This window comes from Solanum dulcamara, chromosome 7, assembly GCF_947179165.1.
Source record: "Solanum dulcamara chromosome 7, daSolDulc1.2, whole genome shotgun sequence".
Lineage (NCBI taxonomy): Eukaryota > Viridiplantae > Streptophyta > Magnoliopsida > Solanales > Solanaceae > Solanum > Solanum dulcamara.
Window position 1 is genome coordinate 30,044,690 of NC_077243.1, and position 20,130 is coordinate 30,064,819.

The 20,130-nt window shown below is 35.0% G+C and overlaps 2 protein-coding genes across 7 annotated transcripts in view; both read left to right on the top strand.

Annotated features, from left to right (window-relative positions):
* The window catches only part of LOC129896695 (uncharacterized), a 29,106-nt gene extending 13,113 nt beyond the window's left edge, over nucleotides 1–15,993 (top strand). For 3 of the 6 annotated variants that reach the window (XM_055972633.1, XM_055972634.1, XM_055972635.1), the window contains 9 exons: nucleotides 1,956–2,172; nucleotides 2,320–2,523; nucleotides 5,309–5,425; nucleotides 5,630–5,872; nucleotides 6,895–7,099; nucleotides 10,473–10,678; nucleotides 12,768–12,919; nucleotides 14,058–14,322; nucleotides 15,240–15,993. In XM_055972633.1, the coding sequence (XP_055828608.1) occupies nucleotides 1,956–2,172; nucleotides 2,320–2,523; nucleotides 5,309–5,425; nucleotides 5,630–5,872; nucleotides 6,895–7,099; nucleotides 10,473–10,678; nucleotides 12,768–12,919; nucleotides 14,058–14,322; nucleotides 15,240–15,509 (1,879 nt within the window). In that variant the 3' untranslated portion in view covers nucleotides 15,510–15,993. The other 3 variants (XM_055972639.1, XM_055972637.1, XM_055972638.1) reach the window with 3 other exon arrangements.
* Nucleotides 15,994–18,390: 2,397 nt separating this feature from the next.
* On the top strand, nucleotides 18,391–19,120 carry LOC129896087 (uncharacterized). The gene is given in 1 exon segment (XM_055971909.1): nucleotides 18,391–19,120. A coding segment is annotated over 1 exon segment (441 nt). The 5' UTR covers nucleotides 18,391–18,558; the 3' UTR covers nucleotides 19,000–19,120.
* The last annotated feature ends 1,010 nt before the right edge of the window (nucleotides 19,121–20,130 follow it).

A 20,130-nucleotide genomic window follows, 5' to 3' on the forward strand; every position in this document is an offset into this window, starting at 1 on the left:
CAATAAATCCGTCAATTAGGAGTTTTGTTCCATGGCTCCCTTTAGCCTATAACTTTGGTCTGAAAGAATTCCAAATGACTTAATATAAATATTCCTTTGTATTATCACCCATTTATGATTATTATCCCGACATATTCTCGACGGTTGACTCGAAACGTGATAATTTGGCTCGTCAATCGCAAACTCATTATTTTAAATGTTATGAAATTATGTTGTGTTACAGTTGGGGTCGAATACCACATGGAATATGGCGAGAAATATGTCAATGGTGGTTATTCAACCATTAGTCAATATTTCGAGGGGGGTTGACCTAGAAAGTAAAAGATTTCAAGATTTATAGTTATCAGTAAGATGTTTAAGAACTTGTTTTGTTGTATTCAATATGTGAGAAGAGACTAGCACTGTGTTCCATATGATTTCATAACTTTAGTAAGTCTATTTTGTTGGCGATCTATCTCGGTATTATACATGCAAAACTGACAATTATGGTTCATTTAATGTCTTTCGACCTAAATAGATGGATATCCTCTAAATCCTTTCAGTCATCGAGTGTTTAAGTAGCAAGCCTCGTCATTAGTTTCAGATTCACTTTCCTTATAATAACTCAAGTCATTAAATGGGGGTTAGAAACCTCAAATCTCCGTTGTTAATCTCTTTTCCTAATTTCTACTTCTTTTATCAAGCAAGTTAAGCTTTATGGCAAGTTCTAACGTTTGCAACTGCTAAAAAAATTCAAAGCAAAGGGATTAACTACTCATGCATGCTCGAACAATAGAAAAAGATGTAGAAGAAATCATAGCAATGAACTTACAAGAGAAGAATAATAAAATCAGAATTGTATTAGCACAAACAATGATCAAACTACATGTCACGAACTCCAAGAATTAAGAACAAGTCAACAATGTCGTGTGTCAGCTCAAGAAGTCAGTAATAATGTGTAACCGTCAAAAGAAAATCTAAGGAAAGTATTTATAGACATAAAAACCTATCCTAAACAAACTAAGGAAAACTTGGCCGTGTACTCCACGGACAGTCATTTAGATCCACGGTCTGTGGAAGTTGGAAGTCAACCGTCAATTGCCCTTGTTAGTTTTGGAATTTGCAGGTAATCACGACTCGGTCCACGGTCCGTGAACACTTTGACGATCCGTCTTCTTGAACCGTGGTTTGAGACCAAAAATTTCTTCATGGAACCTTGGTTGACGAGTGACAGCATGATCCGTGGGCTGGTTCCACGGTCTGTCAAAAGGCCCTTAGAATGAAGTCCAAATTGTACCTCTGCAGAACCTCTTCTACTAGTAACTGGAAGGTCCGTCGTTTGGTTTCACGGGCCGTCAGCTTGAAACAAACTTGTATCCTTGCAGATCCACTTCCACGAGTAACTAGATGGTCTGTGGATTGATTCTACTGTCCGTCATTTTCTTTCACAGATCAACACTTAGTCATTTTTAGCTCAAAACTCCAACTTTTGCGCACGCACTCTGTCTTCCTGCACATAAACAAAAAATCCCATGATATCGCACAAAAACATACTTAAGAACTACAAAATCCTTTGTTAAAAAGCATTGAATGTGCCGTGAAATCCCCGGCACATCAAGCACATGAACACAACAAGCAAGATTTCTACCATGGACGAGCATATGCTACAAGATGGTCCTGATTCTCCCTCCCCTTCTCGTTCATTTTCTCCTTGCTTCTCTGCTCTTCTTTTAGCCGATCTTTGGTTCTTTTCTTTGAGGAGAGGAACCTGTCAGTGGATCTCACCAAAAAAAAATAAAATCAGCTTGCATCTTTATAATAAAAATCATAAAGAAATCAGGCTTCCTTTGTTCCTTTAACTATGCCCTGTTTATAAGTGTGTCCTTCCAAATTTTATCTCAGTATGTGGAAATACCAATCTTTTTGTTACCCAATCATTTTGCTAATAATGTACTCATATATTGTTTTCACTACAGTTTCCGCAGCATAACTGCTTTGAAGATCTATATTCAGAGTGGTTTAGATTCACTGGAAAGTTCGAGGGAATGTTTACTTGTTAAGCTTTTGGAAATTGACCAGACAATGGGCAATCCTAGGAAGGAGGATATTGCTCGTGTTAGATACTGTCCAAAATGCTATGCTGATTCTGAAGGGGTATTATGTGTTCACTGTGAACTAAATGACTTGTTCCAGGTCTGGTTTTCTAGTTTCTTCCTTATTTTTTGACTATTGAAGTTATGCCATTAGGTATCTAAATATTGTGATGTAGTATATTCTGAGATTTCTCCCCATTACTCCATTCCGGGTTAATGTGGTGTAGTAATGTTGTACTGTCTCCAGGTTTATGAAGCCAGACTTTTTCGTCTTAACAAAGGAAAGAGTGGAGAGGTGATTACATCTGCTGAGGAGGCTGTAGATCTGCAGAAGAAGAAGTCTCAACTGAATCGTTTCTATACAGCTTTAGCCCGAACAGACAGGAATTCAGGTTCAGCTACCACCGAATATGAAGATTTTGGAAAGAAGAGGGACTTAGAGAACATTATGGTGCGTAATGATTATATCTTTGCTTATTCTGAATAAAATGATTGTTTTCACTTCAGCTAAAGCAGCAGCAGCAGCCTTTTCACTTTTCACTGTTTCAGTCTTGTTCTTTTTTTTTTTGACAGAAGTAATGTTGTATTCCTCAGCATTAAGGGATGCTGGCCACCTTCAATTTTTTTTTACAAAAAGAGAAAATAGAGTCTAGATTTACAAAGCTCCTAAGAAATCTACAAATTCATCCATTTCCTCTATACAGTTCTACTTGCACCAAAAAAACAGTGTGACTAGACAACTCCATTTTACATCATGAATGGACTTAACTTTGTCTTCAAAGCATCTCCCATTTCTTTCTTTCCACACTGACCACTAAATGCAGGAAGGTATCATCCTCCACCACTTTTTCTGGCTTTTGCTGCCACCTCTTCTGATCCAACAGCTCACCAGGTCAGCTGTGTGCTCTGGCATTGTCCACTCAATTTTAGTGAGAGTAAAGAATAGGTGCCATAGTTGAGCAGTTTGCAATGCATGAACAAATGATTATTTGTTTCCCCAATTTCATTACACAAAAAACATCTGGGTACAAGTGTCCTTCCCTTCTTTTGGATAACTTCTTGAGTGAGACAAGCCCTTCTGACCACCAGCCAAGTGAAACATTTGATTTTAGTAGGGGCCTTAATCTTCCATAAGGACTTCCTGAGCTTTGAGACTTCCCCATGTGTTGAGCTGCTGTTTTCCTTCTTGTAGAGTCTGTTCACTGTAAGGATGCCATCTTCTGTGTGTTTCCATCTTAAAGAATCTGGATCAGAAGTTGTGCCAGTGAAGACCCCTGGTACATTCAGCATGTTTGCCACACTTCCCAGTCGTTAAGGTGTCTTCGAAATGTTAGGTTCCAACCTTGGGGAGACCAACATTCCGCACTGTAGCTACAGGATTGCAGCTTAATAGCATTAAATCAGGGAAGGGTTCCTGGAGAGTGGATTGGCCTATCCAGAGATCTTTCCAGAAGAGAGTGCTGAGCCCATTTCCTATTCTGATTCTGGTATTTCCATGCATTTTTGGCCATGTTGATCTGATAGCTCTCCACACACCAACACCATAAGTACTGTTGACCTCATTGGTGACCCAATGACTTTCTTGACCATACTTGTGAGAGATGACTTCTTTCCAGAGTGAAGTTTCCTCCTCACTAAACCTCCACAACCACTTCATGAGAAGGCACTGATTGTGTAGTTTTAGGTTTCTGATGGCTAGTCCTCCCTCATTTTTGCTCAGTTGAGTTTCTTCCCACTTCACCAAATTGTATTCCCCACCCTCCTTGTTTCCTTTCTGATGGCTAAGCCATTGATGCAGTCAGAAAATTCAACCATTGCCCCATTGATCCTGTTACAGTTTGTCCTTTCACACACATACCTTGTGACATTGAAGTCACCACAAACAACCCATGGTCCATCACAAAGAGTTTTGCAAGTAATCAGTTCATTCCAAAGATTTCTTCTAGTGGCCCTATTGCAGTCAGCATAAACTGCACGAAGGTTCCATGTCATCTCTTGGTTTATGCCAATAACTTTAGATAGAATCGATTGGTTTCCAGCATTAATCAGCTTCCCCAGCCATTCTCTCTTGTCCCACATAATAAGAATTCCACCACTGCTTCCCCTGGCTTCTAAATGCTCTTCCCCTAGCCATCTATTGGACCAGAGATCGCCTGTAATGTTTTTTACATCCCCCTCGAATTTAGTTTCTATGAGAACCTGAATGTTGGCATCCCATTGATGTACTAATTGTTTAACCAACTTTCTTTTGTCTGCACCATTGAGCCCCCTGACATTCCAAGATAAAATTTTGACCTTCATTAGTGGTCTCTTCCCTTTCCTCAATTCACTCCTTGGCTCCCCATCTTTGTATTTCACCTCAAAGATTAAGTTTCTTACTTCTTTTGCTACCAACTGATTGTTGTTAGTTGGTTCTTTTGGTTGTTCTCTCCTCTGGTCAAGTTTAACAAACAAGGCCTCTGCTTCCTTTTCAGAGCCATCGAATAATGCCCCAAATTCCTTGCTTAGTCTAATGATGTTCTGCTCCACCCAGGAGGAAGTTCTTATCTCCTCTTCACCACTGCACTCGTTGGAATCAGATTAGTCTAGTTCTTAGACTGCCAAAGACTGGAAAAAGTTAGAAGTTCTTTTCAATTTTGTCAAATTCTGGTGTTCATAGTAGTATAGGATTGCTTGAACCACTTGTTGGAAGAAGCTACAGTTATATTCAATTATTAAATGTGGTTACAACTTGTAAGTGCTCTAATGAAGGCAACAAGCTTTGATACTTTGTTGCTGTTAATTACTCTTTCACCTTCTTTGGTGAGATTGCTGTTAATGTTGCTCAGCCTGAATGGTTTCATTTTTTACCTTGATAGACTTTACCTGAACCTCTCACATCTACCCTGCAGTCCGAAAGTAACATATTTATCAAATTAATGAATTTGATGAAGAGAGATTCGGCAACATACTTCGTTAAGCTGCAAGAAAACACAGTTAATGTTATGACATCAAGTTAAATGCATCTCATCTTCCGCAGAGTCTGAATTTGCATTTGCAAATTGTGTTCCCTGATATAACATATATTAGAAAATTTCTGTATCTTTTGACTGGAATAATATGGAAAATTTTGATTTCAGATTTGAAAATAAGTTAGGTATTCTCTCTCCATCTTTGGTTCTCTGATTCCTGTCATCGGTCACCTACATAGTTCTAGCTTTAATGTACCAAATCTTTAATGGTTGCGCATTTAATAGGTGTCCAAAGCCCCATCTGATTTGGAAGTAGTGTTGGTCCTTATCAAGAGCAACTCCAGAGGCCTGTTAGATGCTGAAGGTGTATCGGCTGCCAGAAAGCAGCTGCAGCTTCTTGAGGTATCTGAATCAAAGCCTTTGTTAGAACAGTTGTCTTTTTAATTTGGTTTGCCTTCGAGATCTTTTGCATTCTTAAAAGCGGGGAAGTTTTCTATTTATGGGCATAATAGTCTATTAAAGTCTGTTCAAGACAAAGCCTTCATGACCAGCATCTTGAAAATGTGCACCTTTATATAAGGTAGTTCATTCCATAGTTCTTTGTAGGCAATGCGAAAGGAGTATGTGCAAGCAAGGCTCCTGGCAACAGCTCAAGCCCATGTTTTACGTGCTCATGATGAGATTATGATGGCAACTTCTCGACTACGCTTAAAAGAAGATGAGAATGACAAATCAATTGATGCCTTGGATTCGGGAGAATTAGATGCAGCCAGTGCTGAATGGTCTAGCGAAAAGTTTTTCTTCTTATCTTCTTTATCAAGAATAAAGGGGCAGCTTCGCTACTTGAAGGTAACAACAGAAGTTTCAGAGTTCTCCTGTGTATCAAGATTGTTATGAAATTCAGTAGTCATCTGGGTGTGAATTCATATATGCTTTCAGTAATAGACATTACTTAAACTCGATATTTTGCAATTAAACCAATATGTTCTAGAATCTATCCCATTCAGTTTGTTGTCTACCTCATTTGTATATTGAACCACTTTCATAGGAATAATATTTGCCTCTTTTTTAGGCAATAAGTCCAAGAAGTAATTACTCCCTCTGTTTGTTTGTCCTATTTTGATTGGTACGGAGTTTAAAAAAGTGAAGAAGACTTTTGAATCTTGTGGTCTTAAATTAAAGATACGTCAAATGTACCAAAATGCCCTTTAATGTTGTCCTCGTAAACATACCATGTGGAAAGTTGGAAATAAAGAGTTGCTAAAAAGGGAAAGAGACATTCTTTTTGAAATGGACTAAAATGGAAAGTAGGACAAACAAATTGAAACGGAGGGAGTAAGAAATTTTCCAAACTAGGAGCCGTAACTATAGTTTGCAGAAGTTGCAAAACTAATTCTTAAGGCTATGGGTCCTATGTTGGTAAGGTGCCAAGTCTTGATTCATTTCTCCTAATTCTAGAAAATATGTTTGATACTCCTGATGTTGCCATGGTATTCTGTTCCTATATGGTCCTGAAATGTATGCAAGAAAAAGAAAAGGTGAAAACCACTTGAGTCTATGTTTGTGCATGTATTTCCTTTGGCTTGTGGAATGGCCTTTTTTAATTCTTCTTTTGCTCCCCTATTTTTGCTTTTTAAATTTTAGAGGCGGGTACATCCATTTTCCATCATTACATACTCTTTTCTCAGAAGTACAAAGAGAAAATTAACTTTTGGTGACTTTGGATGTCTAATTGTTTGACACCGGAATCATATAAACTTGGCATCGCCCATTTATATTTTAAGTTTTACACACAACTGCTTATTATCTGCATGAGCTTGTTTCGAACATATTTTGTGTGTTCACATTCCTGTGGATATTATCTTTCACAGGGTTTGGTACAATCCAAACAAACTAACCATCTGGCAAGTAGTAAAAATTCAACTATAACTCAAGCCACAATTGTCGCAGCGGCTCATGCAGAAGAAAAAAAGGAATACCAAGATATTATTGAGGAAGATACATGCCCTGTTTGTCAAGAGAAGCTCAATAATCAAAAGATGGTGTTCCAATGTGGGCATGTCATTTGTTGTAAATGTAAGTTTCTCATGACCTTGGATCCCCCTTTTCTGCTTCAAGTCACTGTACTTTCAAATGTACTATTTATATTATCAAGTTATATATTATTTATATTACCAAGCGTAACTGCATTTTGTAACTGAACCTCTTGGTTCTAGAAATGCTGTAGCTGGCAAGCTGTATGTTGTAACTGCATGCACTTTATATAAGGATTCTAGAAAACTGAACTTTCTCCTTGCTAAATGTACATATATTCCAAGGACTCGACTAAATAATTTATGCCATGAAAATGGGATTTTCAGTTATTCTAATATAAGATCATTTTCATCTTACTAAGCTTAGTGCATTTATAGGACTACTTTCTTTTTCTTGCTTTTCCTTTTTTATTGATAGGTGATATATTTCCACCTTAGTTAATAACAGTTGATTAAGAAGATTATCCCTCTTGGGAAAAAGATTATAATTTGTAAAAGACATTTGAATATTCTGGGGTGAGAGACGTGCGTATCCTGGGTTGATATTAGTTTTGAGCTGTTATTTTCTTTGGAAGTATGATATTAGTTCTTTATTGCTACACTGTTAATATACATAACAATTAGTACGCTTCAATAGCAAGCTAGTTTAGATCAACTATATGAATCCTGTATATCCATTCCATTCTATTAGACCCATTTCATTCAGCTACTCAAATTTATTTTTTGAGGCAATTTAAAGGTTCTCTGGGTAAATATCCTTTTACATCTCATGCTCATCCCTACAGTGGCATCAAGTCTATGAACAAACTAAAAACACTTCTGAATACCTGATCGATGTGAGCATACCAATATTACAAACTTTAATCCCAACTAGTTAGTGTCATCTGTATAGATTTTTTCTTCGATTGATCTTTCTTCTTGGCTAAGTCTGTGTGGATTCTAAGAGATTGTAGGTAAGAGTTATCCAAAGCAGTCTCTGGAACAGTGTTTCACCCCCCAAAGTCTCGTCTAAATCCGTATTGGTCAAGTTGGAAAATTAGTCCACCTAAGGGAAATTAAGAAACTAGTACGCATATGAGGAGCTAGCCTCCCCAGTTTGCATAAGGCTGTCAAAATATGCAACTTTGTGGGTTCTGCAGTTCAGCTTGCAATTTTGAGTTCTGTGGTTGTCCCTATTGATATACAGTACTCACGAAAGGTCAACTATCACAAATGGAAAGGGGCGCTGGAAGGAAATTTTCTCCAGGACGGGCTAGTGAACTGAAGCTAATGCCCTGCCACCCTGACTTTGGCGGAGAGGAAACTAACAACAATAAAAGAATGAGTTTATTTCTCATAAAATTCTGGTATCATGTGAGATATAAGAGGAGAGTGTAGGGATGGCAATGGGGCGGGGTGGGGGTGGGGCGGGTTTTGTCTCCCACCCTCAAAATTTTAACCCTCCCCACTCTGCATAAGCACTTTCACCCGCATCAACCCGCCCCGCATCCACCCGCTCCACAATCTTAAGTTTCTTTTTATTAGTTCCACCAAAATTGCATTCAACTTTTAAATTATAATAACTTCCATCCTGCTAAAAAAAATTGAGTTTGAAAATATGCAATTTATATGAGATATTCCCTAAATACATGTGGTGTTGCATTATTTTTATTTTTATTTGGATATTATTACATAATAAAATTTGTTACAGGTGAAACTTTTGATTGCTTAAATTAGCAGTTACTAAAACTATAGAGTGAAATTGTTCCGTCATATTAATCACCGCATTGTGTTAGGAGCTACTGAGCTAATGATTTTATAATTTAAACAACTTGATTATATGCCATTCACTATACCCTTGAGAGCAAAAATAATATGATTTTCTCGGACCATAAACATCACTCCCTTCGTCCCAATTTAGGTAATATAGTTGAAATTTCGAGAGTCAATACTCAAAAGTGTATCATTTTTGGATTTGATCGAAATTTCTTTATATATTTTTTAAAAAGTTGTTAATTATTGTAATTTTTAGTAGTATTTTATGTAGTTTCCAAAGCTATAAAATTTTATTTTAAAAAATCTTAAAATTTTAATTTCCGAATTCACAACCAAAGTTTAGAAATTTGAATTTTGAAATTTCAACGCTGCCACATAAATTTAGATCAAGGGAGTTAAGCACAATAACTACAATTATATGATAATATAAATTCTAAAAATATATTTCTACAAATAAATTATTATATTATTAATATATTATGCTATTTGTGAGGGCAGAAGATAGTTAAAATTTTGGATAATACAAAGTTAATATTTCAGTGTTTCACACTTTCACTCTTCAGAGCAAAAGTGACAGAACGGAGAGAGGAAAAGACCAACGGCAAAGAAATTAGAAATCCCTAACCCGCCCCCGCCCTCCCCGCATAAAATAGAAAATTTTAAATTTCAACCCGCCCCGCCCCGCCCCACACCCGCATATGTATAAACCCGCCCCGCACTGAATATGTCTAAACCCACACCGCTCCACACCCGCACTGCCCCATTGCCATCCCTAGGAGAGTGGGCGGACACATGGAGTGTCTTGCACTTGAGGATACAGTACACAGATCTGGATGAATAGAAACATCTCCTTTCCATTTCTGTTTACCAGGTTTCTTTTCGTGCCTTATTCAATAGTACCAGGAAGGAGAAGAATAATCATTACCTATGTTGAAGGAAGAAGCCCCTCCTTTTGCATGGCACCCTTTCCTTTTTATCTGTCCCTAAAGAATGCCCCCTTTCTATAATCAAAAACAACTTAGCTTTAAAGTTTTCCTTTTACCCTTAATGAAGTGTTTAATAGCTACACAAATATATAAGGTTTATTTTAGACCACAAGTTTCAAAAGTTTTCCTTTTATTCTTAAACTTTATGTCAAGTCAAACTGTACCACATAATCTTGGATGGAGGGAGTATTTAGTTACATATTTTGTTTGGATTCCAGAACAGAACTAGAAATCCTAGCCATTTACATGCTTTAGATGTGGGACACTATAGCAAGTATACGTCTCTTTACACATGTGGCTATATCTAATCCAACTATCTAATTTTACAGTTGATATGCCCATCTTATCTGCACTTTTTGTATTTCACATTCGTGTCAACAATTATGTTCCTAATATCTGTTTTATCCTTGTGTGTTTTTTTAAATTTATTTTGAGTGCCCTTAAAATTGAGGGGTTTTGGGTGTTGCAGGAAGAGAAGGATAACATTCCTTTCTGCATAAACAACATTTGAGTTAACACAGCTTGGGCAGACTATTTTTTTGTGGGGTTGTAGGAAGTTACAGAACCTGCATATCGGCAGCTAAGAACTTGAATAAACGCTATAAACCTTTTTTTGTTATGTGACGAATGCTAAAGGTGGATATGATGCTCCAACTTTGATGGTTGCCATTGCAGGTTTGTTTGCAATGACTGAGAAGAGATTAGCCCTTCATGGGAAGCCTCAGGTTAACTGGTTGATGTGCCCAACTTGTAGACAACATACTGACTGCAGAAATATTGCTTATGCTGTTGACACACGGAATAAGTCATATCCATCTTCTTCTATAGTCTCTGAGAATTCTGAAGCTTCTACAAATGTCCAAGGTTCATATAGTACAAAGGTATTCCTTACTTTTGTACTCAAGATTCAAATTCTATCATTTATCATTGAATTGTACTTCCCCAGCAACTTCATGTGTCCCAATATTATTCTATCTACTCCCATTCCTTCCATAATAGCTAACTTATAGCCTGTTTGGCCAAGCTTCTTGGAGGCTAAAAGCATCTTTTTTTAAAAGAAAAACACTTATTTTGATATTTGAAGTGTTTGACCAACAATATAAGTACTTTTGAGCAGCAGGAGAAGCAGTTTTTCTGTTGTAGAATAAACTACAAATTTCTGCTTTTTCCAAGATGCAGAAGCAGAAAATTAATTTTCCAAGAGAAAAAATATCCTTTCCTAAATTTACATTTGTCAAACTTTCCCTCACTAATTTAACACATCTTTCTTTCAATTAAATACAAACTCTGTTTTCCTATTTCTCTTTTATTTTTGCCCAGTCTTTCTCCCTTTTCTCCACATTTCTCTTCTTCTCCTCTTCCTCTTTGGAATAGCCCGTCAACTTTAAATACAAGTTTCTTTCTCCCTTATTTCCTACTGTCTCTTTCTTCTATCTCTCCTCTTCCTCTTTGGAATAGCAATGTCGTCGCTACAAAAAAAATACGAGTTAATAATTTGCTCATAACTTTAATGTTTTTCATCCTAAATATTTTAAATAATTTCTCCTTTAAATAAACGTGCCTTACTGTTTTTTTTTCTTCGTAATTTAACGCTCCAAAACCCTTTTTAAAATGATTGGTCAACGCAATCTGCTTATCAAATTTCGACCAAAAAAATTGTTTATTAAAATAATGAAAAAAGTACGTCTCAAATGAATTGGCCAAACACAAATTTCTTCTCTACAAAAGTACAAAAAATTATTTTGACAAAAGTGCTTCTCAAAATAAGCAGTTTTTGGCAGCTTGACTAAATAGGTTCTTAGGGATGAATACAACAACATTTACAACTATGCCGCAATCCCAAGCTAGTTGAGGTTGTCTGTATAAATCTTCAATCCCAATCGAATATGTCAATACGCGTACTTAAGGGTTATCTACCACTAGGGGCTCTCTAGTGGTTATTTCTCTAAATATATTAAGACTGTTCTAGTAAGCACTAGTATTTTAGTTGGCATCATTTATACGGATTTTCAACTTCCATTGGTTTCTATCTTTTAGTAGATTTTCCTAGGTTCTGATATATTTAAATCATTTATGATAACTTTTTTACACATGATTTTAGGTCTTCCTTTCCATTTTTAGCACACCGGGGACATTGGGCCTAGATATCTAAACTATTTACATTTAGTTACCTCAATTGTGTTTAAAGTTGCAATGCATGTATTCTGTCTCACTCCTACTTATCCTAAATTCATTCTTCTGTAAAGTGCTTCTCCATGGTTCCAACTTTTGGTTGACACTTCACTAGCTTCATCAATTAACTCAATATCGTCTGCAAAGAGCATATGTGATGCTATTTCATCTTGAACATTGTTGCTTAGCTCATCCATTCAAGGGTGAATAGGTATGGGCTTGGTCTGAATATTGTGGAAATCAATAGTTGAATTTTCAAATAAATTATTTTATTGAATTTGATAAATAAATGATTAAGATAATGATTTGAAATGGGAAGACTGAAGAACGGAAGTTAGTTGGGAAAATTTCAAAGCAAATAGTATAATCTATATCAGATTAGATTATTGGAGTAGAAGTTCTTCCATTTAAGTTGTATCAATCACCTTGCAACAAAAGGAAGTACTTGCTAGACAGAGTCAACTTTTAAATCAAATAATATGATCTATATCGGATCGGAATGTTGGAAGAGAAGTTCTTCCATTTAAGTTGTATCAAGCACCTTGCAACAAGAGGAATTACTTGCTAGAAAGAGAGTCCACTAACTTGTTAGGACTAAAATCTGTCGTTGAATCATTGCATATTGTCGCAGTTTTGATTAGTTTTACTTTTAATACATAATTGCTTAACTAAACTGCAAATTGATAACTTGAACTGAATATGGAACTGTGTTATTAATTTTAGGACAGTTGGAATTTGTGTATGTAACAACAAAAATTGTAATGCATTTTCAATTTATTGATGAATGTTGTATTCTAGATTGAAGCTGTCACCAGAAGAATTTTATGGATCACTTCTTCGAATCCAGCAGAAAAGGTTCTTGTCTTTAGCAGTTGGAATGATGTGCTTGATGTATTAGAGCATGCGTTTGCTGCTAACAACATAACGTTTGTGCGGATGAAAGGAGGAAGGTAATAGTTTGCTTGTAGTCAAGCTTTTTGGTTCTTTCAAAGTTCAAAAATAGTTGTTTTCCTAGGAACAGAAGGGAAAACTTATTTTTCACAATTTTAGCAACCATGGGACTGAATACATATTTTCCTGCATCATGCTTAAGTCTCTGTTTAAAGAAAATGGAAAATTATGGTAATGATAGCAGTCAAATCTTTGAGGATGGCATGCCTTAAAATCTTTGGAACTCTAAGTCATATCTTAAAACAACAACAACAACATACCCAGTGAAATCCCACTACGTGGGGTCTGGGGAGGGTAGAGTACGCAGACCTTACCACTATTTCGTGGAGTTAGAGAGCCTGTTTTCAAAAGATCCTTGAATCAAGTGCATCAAAGTTTAGTAAAGAAAGAAGAAAACATAGCAGTTAATAAGAAAAACAGTGTAAAGTCTACCAGAAAGAAACAATAACTACATATGGCGAGAATTACAAGGGTACGATTGGTACTGTGACAGGAACTAACAAGCATAAACCTTCGCAAGGCAAGACAAAACTCTACCCCTACTAACCTTCTACCCTAATACGCAACCTCCACTCCTTCCTATCATTGTCATATCTTGGATAAATAAATTCCAATACAAAGAGGTCTACGGATCTTGTGGAACCCCTTCAGGTTGTATCCTGATCATTATGGACCTATACACGTGAAGCAGCATAACTGATTATTAGAGAAATATGTGCGCATCAATTGTATAAGGGCATAATGCATAAACGTGCCCTTTAACTTGGCCTTGGGTGGCATCTATGCCTTCTAACTTTGGATGTGCACAACTAGACAAATAAACTTGTATAAAGTTGAACAAGTAGACACACATGTCCTATGTGGCGTCCTATGTGTACTATGCCACGTAGGACGTGTGTGTCCACTTGTTCAACTTTATACAAGTTTAAGTGTCTACTGGTGCACACCCAAAGTTGGAGGGCATAGATGTCAGTTGAAGCTAATAGTTGGAATGAAGTCACCACATCCATAGTTCATTCCTAAAATTCGTGAAGGAAGCAGCTCTTGATTTTATGGCTAAACATTTCATGTTGCATGTCTTATAGTGTGCTATGACACATTAGTTTCAAGTTTAAAACTTAAGTACTGCATTCACAGGAAATCACATGTTGCCATCAGCCAATTCAGAGGCCATGACAACACTGTTGAAGAAAATGGCAAAAGACATGTGGGCCAACCAGAAACTAGATCCATTCAAGTGTTGTTGCTCCTGATCCAACATGGAGCCAATGGCCTCAATCTTCTGGAAGCCCAGCATGTTATACTTGTTGAACCATTGCTGAATCCTGCAGCAGAGGCACAAGCCATTGGCAGGGTGCATCGAATTGGGCAAGCACATAAGACTCTTGTTCACCGTTTTATAGTATGTATCTCTATCAAAACATCATTATTATTGAATTGGGAGTCCAAAGCTAACTCTGTATGGTAACTCTATTATATCTAAAGTATGTGGTACAATGAACCAAAAAGAAAGAAGTATTGAAAACACCCCTGAACTTGGCACAACTTATTAGTTTCGTCCCCGAACTATTGACAGCCTTAAAAACACACCTCTACTTGACTAACTAAACTTAGATACACCGTCGATCTTTCACAAGACCTAGCTAGTGGCCTCAAACTCTTATAGGAGCATGAAACTCTTAATAAAAAGCCAAGAGAAGTGTTGAAAACACCCTTAAACTTGACGAGAATTTAGGGGTGTATTTCACTCATGTTGCAAGATCGGGGCTGTATTTAAGTTCAAGTCAAGTGACACTCGTTGAACAAAATATCACTAGAAATAACATAAATGACACTCGTTCAACAAATGAGTTTCCTTGGCTTGTTGGTTTGGCGCGCCGCTGGTGCAGTCAAGTGCAAATTTTTGTTAGATTTTTGGCTTTTCCAGTAAACTTTTGTTCTTGTGATAAAAGTAAATATTGTAGAGATTCAAACCTCCAACCTGCAATTCCTAGTTATATTAGGATAAAATAGACTAGTTGAACTAGAATACAATTTGTGTAGTATTGTAGGAATTTAATTACTTATCCAATACGGAACTAGACACAATAATAAGTTATAAAGTTAAACCTAAGTCGTTGAGGATAATTGTAGTAGTTTGCTTGATTTATGTTTTATTAGTAAGCTTTAAATAGTTTTTATTAATATAATATTGTTATATCAATTATTCATTTGTTTATTTATTTTTAAATATCGACACAGCTTACAAAAAATCCTGTGTACGCCACTGGGGGCTTATTCATTACGATCTCTTTCTTTTTGTTATCTTTTTTATAATAGGTGAAAGACACAGTTGAGGAGAGCATATATAAGTTGAACAAGAGCAGGAATATTGGTTCATTTGTTAGTGGCAACAGAAAGAATCAAGATCAGCCTGTTTTGACACTAAGAGATGTTGAATCCTTATTCAGGGTGGCACCGGCACCTTCCACTGATGAAAATGCAACTGAGAGCTTGACACATTTTCCACCTTCTGTTGCTGCTGCTATAGCTGCTGAGAGGAGGCTTAGGGAACAAACATCTTGTCAAGAGCCACAGGAGAATTGTTGAATAAACAAAATTCTGCTGTTGACGGAACAACTAGGATCTCATTCCCATGGCATGATCCTAATCTTTATTTCGACATGTAAGGACATGAATGAAGGATTCGGCAATTTATCATGCTGTCCATAAGCAGTGGAATGTCCTGGAGAGGCGATTGTTGCTGCGGCTAAATTTCCATTAGAAGCTTTCTTTGGTCATAGTTATCTTGTTGCGGGCGTTGATCCGAGTCCAGTTTTTTTCGACGTGGAGCATAGATATATATGTGAAAATCCTCTAAAGATTCAATAAATGCTTTACCTGAATCCATAAGTTCAAAAGTAGAATGAATTGTGTGTTAAAACTTAAAAAGATCAAGTTTAAATTTGTTTTGTATATAGCTGATTCTTTTGTACATTAGTTGCTTGAGCGCACAAGTTATAACGGTTGTAGATATTTATCTGCCATAATGGATCCACCACTGTATAGATAGACTTGTCATTTTCATGCCCAAGCCTCTCTATTTTGATGATCTCTTTCCTTCTTTTTTGTTGTGTTAACCTTGCTTTTGATCTGTGATTCACCAACCACTAGATTAATGAAGAATTTTAAATTTCTTTTACTAACTGGGGCTGAAAATAATATGTACATCCTCAAATCTTTTTCGACGTTTGGTGGACCAGAATCAATACATCTAATATTACTTTTGGTGTATATTAGAAATTTGTTTGAATAACAATCAAATACATAATTGGGTGATTCCTTAAATAGCAATATTTATTCTTACCTAAGAAAAAGATAGACGAGTTACGAGTATTATGCTACCCATGAAGTGGCAATTTTGAGAGGTTAGTAAGATTTGACAATATAATCTCAATAAAAAGATATAAGCATTACTTAATAATATAAAAGTATTTTCATAGAAGAAATAAAGTAGGTAGAGAGGAAAGAAGACTGACGACGGTAAGAGTCTTCAAAACAAAAAAGAAGAGAATCTGTTCAGCAGAGTCAAATTATATTTGGTCTCCTACAAGAATTAGGGAAACAAATTAAATGATTTCCTTATTGTGATCAAATTTGAGGAGAAATTATTGAAATACAATTCAAAGTTCATTAGGAAATGACTTGCATTGCGTGTGGTTCTTCTTTACTTGGCAGGATTAGATGACATTTAGAAATCATTTAGAGTACAAAAAAATATCATCTTATCCTAGAGATTCAAATTGATGTTACGTGTCAAATGACGAGGTACATCAAGTTAAAAATAAAAGTCTAAAAAACATGCCACATATTGAAATGACATAGCATATCTAGTCAAATGATCAAAAAGCTAATGAAAATGTATCACATGTACAAATGACATGTTTCAGCCAATCACATATTGTCGTGTCACTTCAATCTAGTTGGTTCAAAGAAGTTTTTCTTTATCGTCACAACTATTCCCTCGTACGGCTAAAATTAAGGGTCCTCATAATTTAGAAAAGGGATCACGATTCTAACAAGGAACCAAAGAGAACTGTGGATCAAACGTTATAAGTTTCCCTATAATTTACAAGGATGCAATCATTCCTCTACAAGTTTCAAATACTCCAAAGCCAAGAACCGATGCAAATCAAACACCAAGACGTACTCCAAGATCAAATTAACAAAGGTAAATCAAATACCAAGGCATGCAAGATCAAGTTTAACAAAGGCAAATCATTTATTTGTGGGATAATTATTGTTCATGGCTGCCATTAATTTGTTCATGGAAAATAATCAAATTCATATCAAGCTTAAACGTCTTTGAATTTATATTAGAAAAAGAAAGCTCAGAGAATTCATATAGGTCTCACTATATTGAAACAAAATGTTATGTTTATATTTTTCTATCTAAATTGTTTTCTCGACACAAATTTTATCATCTATAAGATGTAAAAAGAAAAAGTAACTTTAACTAGTAAATGTGGGTAAAATAAATATCACATTCTTTAAAATTCAAAATTGTGTGTTATTAAAGATAGTTGTAGGTTATTGTACCATGATATTCAAATACATATTTCGATCGGAAAAGAATAAAAGGAAAAATGAAGAAGTGAAATTGTTATTTCTTGATATTTAGGCAGTTGTTTTCACACTTATTTAAGCTAATTTCATTGAAGAAATAGAATATAAGTTTGATATGCATTTTGCGTTTATTTGTTCATAAATTTTACACGCCTTAAAAATAATAAATAAAATATAACTTATTTTATCATGAAACTCGTAGTACGTAATTGATGAATAATTTAAAATGAATTTGAATAGTTAATTCTAAAAATAAAATAAGAAAATTTCTTGTCTTTTCTCTTGATATGATAATTTATACGTAAAGTGAAAAGTTATTTCAATATAATAAATAAGTAAAATGAACAGGAGTAATAGCATCATATAAAGTGGAACAATTCAGCATTCTTCTTGTATTAGTATGAAATAAGACTAGAAATAGAGAATTCCTTTTGGTTAAGATAAAAATTAATGGATAGAAGGATTCATGGCTCGAAGCTAAAGGATCATTTTAATTTCATATGGTCTAGTTTTAATTTGACATAAAATTTAATAAAATATTTTTTTTTGAATTTTGAAATCATATAGTAAAGATATATAAAAAGTTACAAAATATTTTTTAATATTATCATGTTAAACATATCACATAAAAAAATTAAAATTAAATAATTTTCAAAATGAGATTGATATATTTATTTTAAGTAACTTGAAAGCTGCTTATAAGTTAAAAAAAATAAATAGGTAAAGTCCAACTTATTTTTTTAACATATAAGCTGGTTAAAATAAATTCATTCAAATAAATTTAATTATTTATTAAGACTTATTTTAAATTGACCAACCAAATACTAAAAAAAATAATTAAAAACAATTTATAAATCAAACCATTTTTGTCAAGCCACGAGGCAGCACTTTGACCAAACGCCTTACTTCCTTCCACGTGACATTGTGTGGATATATATATATATAAGCCCAACAATCCTATTCCCTTCTCCATCGCCAATCTCACAGCTTTTTTGCTTTCGAAATTCTCCTACAAAACACAAATCTTTGTTTGATGGCTATGGCGTCTTTTCTCCCTCACGTGAAGACTTATTTTTCTTCTCCCAATTCCAACGTTAATTCTGCAACTCATCATAACCTCCAATTTCCAGGCGGTTATGGTAATGTCGATAGGTGGAAGCCATTATTATCAAATGGGAAAATGTCGTCCAAGTGAGCGAAAGGGGAATCAATTGGGAAAATAGAAAGGAAATTAGAGGAACAGATTGGTAGGGAAGAAGATTTAGCCAGAATGTCGAGTAATTGTCAACAATTGGGTGGTGGAATGGTAGAATTGTTAGAGTGTTTGGAAAGAGAAGCAATTATGGGAGAGGATGAAGGGAAAGACCCAATGGATTATAACAGGAGAGCCCAGATTTTTGACAAAAGTTCTACAGTCTTCCAGGCTCTTAAGGAAATATCAGAAACTACTAGAAGCAACAGTACTGCTCTCTAGCTGACTCTTGCCAAATTTACAACAAACTATATAGTATTTGTGGTTAGGTGAAGAATAATGTATGTATGCACTCGTCTGCTCTACTGCCTTACAAATAATAATTAACCTGAGTTGATGCCAATATTACTTTCCCGTTTGTGATTGGTCAATATGATCTAAAAAGGATCTTTCACAAAATAATAATACTATACAATATTTGATTGATTTAACAAAAGATAATAATTTTCCATAACTATAGTATATTGACATTTATACATCGTCTCCTTCCTTAACAAAAGATGATAATTTTTCATAACTATAGTCTATAGTATATTGACATTTACACATCGTCTCCTTCCATAAATGAACGAAGCAATGGAGATCGAGCAAAGGAAGGACACACAGAATAAGAATGGTGTTTCAGACAAAAGACAACCCTACTTGTGAGAGAAAAAAAGTGCAATTCGTATTAACTCGGGCTAATATGTAGTGTATATGTAATGTATCGATTTTTTATAAAGAGTTGTGTAATGTATCTATAATGTATAAATAGTTATGTAGTGTATATGTAATGCATCGATATTGTATAAATAGTTATGTAGTGTATATGTAATGCATCGATGTTATATAAATAGTTATGTAGTGTATATGTAATGTATTGATATTGTATAAATATTGTATTAACGTGAATCAATATTGTATAAATGATGTATAAACATATATATATATATATATATATATGATGTATAAATAATATGCAGTGTATATATAATATATTTAAATGTGTATAATCATGTATCGATATTATATAAATAATTATGTAATGTATCGATATTTATTTGACTATTATGCATTTTCACTTTAATAAATAAAAGAATAATACAAAAAATGACATAATATTCATTTTTTCCAAAAAAAAAGTGAAACAATTATAAAAGGAAAAAAAGGAGCAAAGAAATAAATAAATTAAAGCAGCGATTTTGTTTTTAAAATAGCATAGCAATTTTTTTTTAAATAAGAAAGCAAATGGGCGAAGGCTCATTGGCTTTGCACAGCCGAGTGACTATTAACCATTTTTTTGGTAAGACAAAAAGGCATGGCTATTTTTTTTTGAAAATAAATGGGCCGAATGACCACTGGATGTAATTTGTC